At 39.6% G+C, this 6,100-nt stretch overlaps 1 protein-coding gene across 1 annotated transcript in view; it reads left to right on the forward strand.

Moving 5' to 3' along the window:
- Window positions 1-2,870, forward strand: part of PTBP2 (polypyrimidine tract binding protein 2) — a 126,707-nt gene extending 123,837 nt beyond the window's left edge. Inside the window, exon 14 of the mRNA XM_077452868.1 lies at window positions 1,300-2,870. Coding sequence (XP_077308994.1) covers window positions 1,300-1,429 — 130 coding nt within the window. The 3' untranslated portion in view covers window positions 1,430-2,870. The remainder of the gene's footprint in view (window positions 1-1,299) is intronic.
- The last annotated feature ends 3,230 nt before the right edge of the window (window positions 2,871-6,100 follow it).

Here is a 6,100-nt window from a genome sequence, read left to right on the forward strand (position 1 = left end):
AACCTGATGGTCACTCTGACAGATCTCCAGTTTTTCTCTGTGGCGAGAGGAGAACCTTCCAGAAAAACCATCTCTGCAGTACGCCACCAATCAGGCCCGTATGGTGTGGCCAGACGGGAGCCACTCCTTACTCCGTGTGGAGTTTGATAAAAGGCACCTGAAGGACATGAGAAACAAAATTCTCTGGTCTAATAAAACAAAGACCGAACTCTGGCCGGAATGGCAAGTGTCATGTTTGTAGGAAACAGGCACCAGTCGCCACCTGGCCAATACCATCATTACAGTGAAGAATGGTGGTGGCAGCATCATGCTGCAGAAATGTTTAGGCATTTGAGAGGTCCTGAAAGAAGAGTGGGAGAAACTGCCCAAAAATAAGTGTGCCAAGCTTGTAGCATCATACTCAAAAGGACTTGAGACTGTAATTGGTGCCAAAGGTGCTTCAGCAAAGTATTGAGCAAAGGCTGCAAATACTTATGTACATGTGATTCTTTTATATATAATATATATTTTCAAAGATTTTAAACTTCTTTTCACATTATCGTCGTGTGGTATTGTTTGTAGAATTTTGAGGAGAATAATGAATTTAATCTATTTGGGAATAAGGCTGGGACATAACAAAATGTGGAAAAAGTGATGCGCTGTGAATACTTTCCGGATGCACTGTAAAAGTGCCTGTTTATTAAGTCAGCAGCTACAGTTTTTGTAGCTGCTGACTTTTAATTTTTACACCGGAGACTGAAGCTCCTCTTTAAAGCGGAGTTCTAGGCTTTTTTTTTTTTTTGTTTATTAAAGGTCAAGAGCTACCTTTTTTTGTAGCTGCTGACTTTTAATAAGCAGACACTCGTCTGTCCCACGGTCCAGCGATGCGGCCACATGCATGGAGCTTCACTGCTCTCCCCCTCCCCTCCTTCCCCAATTGAAACTGTGGGCATCAGGCTGTGACAACTTGCAGCTTCATGACTGGGCACGCTCTTCGAGTGGACAGGCAATCTTCTGGGACCTGTGATGTGCCAGAAGATTGCTGAGAGGGAGGGGCCGCCTAGGGGGACGAGGCGGCTCGAAGCAGAACAGGAAGTCGCACTCAACTAGTCACCCATTCCACCCCCCCACTTGGCATGTAAGTGGGCGAGAAGTGCTTAAAGCGGAAGTTCCACCACTTTTGGGTGGAACTCCGCTTTAAGAAATATGCTGATTACTGCATGGGCATATGTGATAAGGGGCCTTATTTTTTGCAGCCTCTGTGAATTATTTTTTTATCATAGTAACCAAGCTTTTCGTTTTCCCCCACAATCTCTTTAGAGACCATAAAATGGCTCTTCTTCAGATGTCTACAGTGGAAGAAGCTATACAGGCATTGATCGACCTCCACAACTACAACATTGGCGATAATCACCATCTGAGAGTTTCTTTTTCCAAGTCAACAATCTAAAAAAACAAAACAAAGAAAAACACAAAAAGCAGAGCATCTGGGTTAATCGCATTGTTACATGTGTTGCCACCAACAGACTGTTCAGGAAAGTGGGGACCAGAGTTTGGCTTGTTTTTTTTTTCACTCAGTTATCATTCCTTGGTTCATCACATTAATTGATTTAAACTGCAGTTATACATTTTGGCTGCAGGTTTTCAAATGTGACTATGAAGACATTTTCTGGTTACATTTATGTTTGTTTTTTTTTTCAGTTTTTCTTAATCCATGGACATGTGCCTTAAATAGTAAGGTTTTTTTTTTTTTTTCCTTTCCCAACTTTTTATCATTTAGAATGCAGGCAGATGATCACGGGCACATTGTTTCATGTGAACTATAGAATTTTGCACCAGGAGACATGTAAAGAGGTTAAGCTTTGGTTCCTCCTGCTCAGAACTTCAACACAAGCATCAGTCATGTTCTCTCTTTACTGTGCCCACATCAACATTTCTTTCACTTTAAAAACAAATCATTTAATGGGAGGAAAACGTACTGTTTTTATTTTCTTGTTGGTGTTTGCCTTTAGACATGGTCTATTTTTGATGTCTCTTAGTAGCAAATAGCATATTTTTTTTTTTTTTGTAAAAGGCAAGGAGATGATCCTTAGAAGTCCTGGTCCTGTTTCAGAAACAATGTAGACTCTTAATCTTTTTGTACTCTTGTGAATCGTATCATTTAAATGTTAGAACTAAAGTAACGTCTTCTTTGTGGCTGAATATTTTCTGTAGTTTTTGAAGTTGACATGACTGATGTGCATTTAACTCTATATATGCCATCTGCTGTTTGTAATTCTATTCGAAATATGGTTGTGGATTTCTGAGCATGTGCAGACTGGTCAAGTGATTTCAGAAACTGGTGCATGTACTTTATGGCAGGGAGCGCCTTTTTGACAAAGATAAGAAACTAGTGGCAGTTTTTTGAAAAAAAAAAAAAAAAACTGGCATCCAGGTGGGACCAAAGTTTATGTGCCTTTAGTCTTAATTTACCTTACATTGTAATATTCTGTTTTAATAAAGAACTTCAAACTATTTTGTATGTTTAAACAGACCTGACTTATAGACATGGCTCAGAATCTACTAGCTAGAATCCAGCAAATTGGCTTATCCCTTCAGTGAGCTGTTTGTTTGGTTCTCTTTCGGACAAGTACATTTTTTTCCCTGAAATGTATTTGGTTGAAGTTCATAGATTCTGTTTATCTATGTAGGAGAAAAAAAATGGTCATGTATATTTTCTATTAGTTAAGTTTTTACATCATTAGAAATGTAAAATTAAGTCTAGTTTGATTGCGGCACAATTAAAAATTAATTTTCTAACAAAGTCGGGAGGTTGATGGTGGTTTTGATTTCATCTTGTGTACTCTGCTTACCTCTGTAGCATGCTCAATAAACACTTCTGTAGCTCTGTATTCTCTCTTCTGTCTCTCTCTGCTGCCTCTTCTTTCTTCAGCTCTGTTTTCTCTCCACTGTGCTTTTATAATTCATATCTCTCTGCCAGGGTGGGAAACACTATACATATTTTATATACTGTCCTTCAATTGTAAAAAGCCCTTAATTGGTAGCACATTGTGAAAGGAGAGGTTTTTATCACACATTCCATGACTTACTGGAGTTGGCAATAAGGCAATAATTGGTCTACCTCAGTAGCCATGGCCTAAACTTTCCCACCCTGCTTGAATATCTTCTGCTTTTACAGACATTGCCTTTAATAACTACCTGTTTCTTTCTTTCTGCAGTAGCAATTGGAGAATTAGATTAGTTTCTCAACTCTGGTCACTACAAGCTGCTGTTGAAAAACTGTTTTTCATATGTAATTCCCTATTGCTGCAGCTTCATTTCATTTGCATTTAGCTTTAATAAAATTACTATTCCCTCATATACACACACTTGAATATAATCTGTTCATTTTAGGGTAACCACACACATAACATGGCCATACAATCTTTGTACAATCAACTTTAGATTTACCAAATCTTTGTAATAATGAGAACATAATTTATCCAGTTAATTTGTATCAAGTCAGGCAGGCTTTTGGCTTACAAACTTGTTGGTAGCGCTAAAGGGGATTTTACAATCAGATTTTAGCACGTGTAATGAGCTTTACTTGTCATTACAAAATACTTTATAGACACAAAAGGAAAAAAATAATCTCTAACAAAGCAACATACACCCTGTTGTAATTACTTTTTCAATTCTAATTTGGTGGTATATTGTAAAATGAGAGCGGCATTTCTAACATATATTCATCTGGAGATTACTTTCACAACAGAGGTGCCAACTGATTACTCTATATGAACATGCTTTGTGCCAAAATGGCTGATCATGATTTTCAGTTACCCAGACATTGAAAATTACATTTATAATACCCAAGCCGATGCAAACAATTCTTCTACCATGCCTGTAAAGCTTGACCATCACTTATATACAACAAAAAGTCTGAACTGTGATTTTAAGACTACAAGCTTTCCAGAATTTGGTTACCATTGCACACAATGCACAGTAGCCTATGACATCAGTTCCTAGAGACATGACAAGAATGCATACAGTAATTATTGAACTGTGCCCTAGCCTGCATAAAGACCACAAGTTTTCTAAAACTTGGTGACCACTGCAGCATGAGGCATGGTGGCTTAAGGCACAGGTTCCTAAGCATATGAAAAGAGTGTATATAGGATTTTTTTTACTGAAAGGTATTTACTGTATGTAGGTAACATGAAAATTGTATCTAAAAGTCAGTCCCTCAAAAACGGAATAAATAACTAAGACTAAAAAATACATTATTATATATTTGTTGTATTCTGTTTCATCTGATTGGTAGAGGAACAAAGGAAGTGATCTAAACAATAGGATATCATTTTAATTTTGCTGGTGATCATACCCTTGAATATACCCAAATTCAATTAAGCTGAACACTGATATTCTTGTCTGAGGCACACAGGAAGTCTCACCTTTTAGGTATGTTGCTGCTTACAGGAGAATTGGAGACCTGCAAAAAAAAAAAAACTGTAGGCTGTGGATATCTCTCAGCTCTGATGTGCGAAGGACTAATTTAATTTTATTAGAACCTTTTTTTCTTAGTCAAGATTATTCTTCTTCAGCACTCTTCTCTACAAAGCTGCTAGTTTTTTACATTGCAGCCATCTGGTATGGCTGTCCTCAACCTGGCTCTTGGAGTTCCGCATCTGGAACCCACTGGACTGGATGATACCAAGGTAGTTTGGAAGAAACCTTGAGTTCCTCATGTGCAAGAGTCTGTCCTCCTGGCACCCACCTGGCATGTAACCTGAGCTGCGCATGCACAGCTTAGGTTGCAGGCTGCGAGAAGGCAGGTAGGTGTATTTTATTTCAGAAGGGTCATTGCATGTCTATTCTGTGATAATAGACTGCCTGCTCATACTTTGTTAAAAAGTTTTCGTTTCCATTTTAAGATCTGCTTTCTGAGCAGTTACATTACACCTTAAAAACAGTGTCTTTCATCACCTAAAGCCACCCAACTCTCACCTGCTACTAGCTTTCTGGGTTTCATGAGTGCTTGCGCCCTTGCTTTTGCCTGAGCCTTACGTAGCCTTGCTGTCATGCAGTCACAACATGATTCTAGAAACCAGGGGTGGCTTCCACTGTAACCGATGTCCCAGCTCAACGCTCATATTGACTCTGGTGCTCCTTGCACTATACTTGCTGATGTCTGCAGCCTAAAATCCTGTTGCTCTCTGCACCTAAACTCTCTATTCTGTCATTGCCTCCTAGTTTGGTCAGGGCCTGGTTCCCCTGCCCTTTTAAAGCGGTTTTTCCTACATTCCTAAAATTTCTATGGCCCATTTTATGCATGGTATTGGTGACTTCTGAGCCATCAGGTGCTGATTCTAAGTCTCTCCAGTCTTGACTGATGAGCTTTCCTCCTGAAGATCTATCTTTCAGTGCTATTTTTAGTGTTGTCCTTTTTAGAGCCCCTAAGTAAGCAAAGATTTTCCTATTGCACCCACTACTCCAATGTCGCTACAGACCTTGGAAACACCCTAACAAGTTGTTTACTCCCCTAAGCCCTTATTAGCATTATGTCAATTTGGGAAGGATTTTATACAAAAGTGGTCAACCCTCATTTTGTATCCAGCAGTGTTCCACCTTAAAGTGGCCTTAGAGGAATAATTTTCCAGAACTACTAGTGCCATTACCAGGGTTACTACTGGTGTCAAGAGAACCGGTCTTCCTCAAGAAGCCTAAGGAAAAGGTCAAGAAAGTCTTCTAACTCTTTAACATCCCTTTTGCTTCTCTGCTACTGCACCCTGCGTATTGAAGCATCCCCCCCCCCCCCCCCACAGTTTTGCTCCCAGTCCACCCACAAGGGGAGGGGGTGGTGGCATTTGTTAACCTTTCAGCCACTGCAGTGGTTTGGATGCTTCCTGAACCCTCAGAAATCGATGCTGTAACCAACTAATTAAGAGAAATATGGGTCTAGCCCTAGACACAGCTCAGGACAGAGTGTTTGTTTCTTCCACAGAAGAAACTTCAGACTCATGGCTGTCCAGTTCAGGAGTCCTGAGGCAATCCAATTTGACCAGTTTGCTCCAGAACTCTACAACAGAAAATTCTGTGATTGTCTGATAAGTCCAAGCCAGACTGATATGTTTGATATCTAGGA

The sequence above is a fragment of the Lithobates pipiens genome, unplaced genomic scaffold (assembly GCF_037356315.1).
Source record: "Lithobates pipiens isolate NorthernLeopardFrog02 unplaced genomic scaffold, aLitPip1_a1.2 Scaffold_23, whole genome shotgun sequence".
In the NCBI taxonomy this organism is placed as follows: domain Eukaryota; kingdom Metazoa; phylum Chordata; class Amphibia; order Anura; family Ranidae; genus Lithobates; species Lithobates pipiens.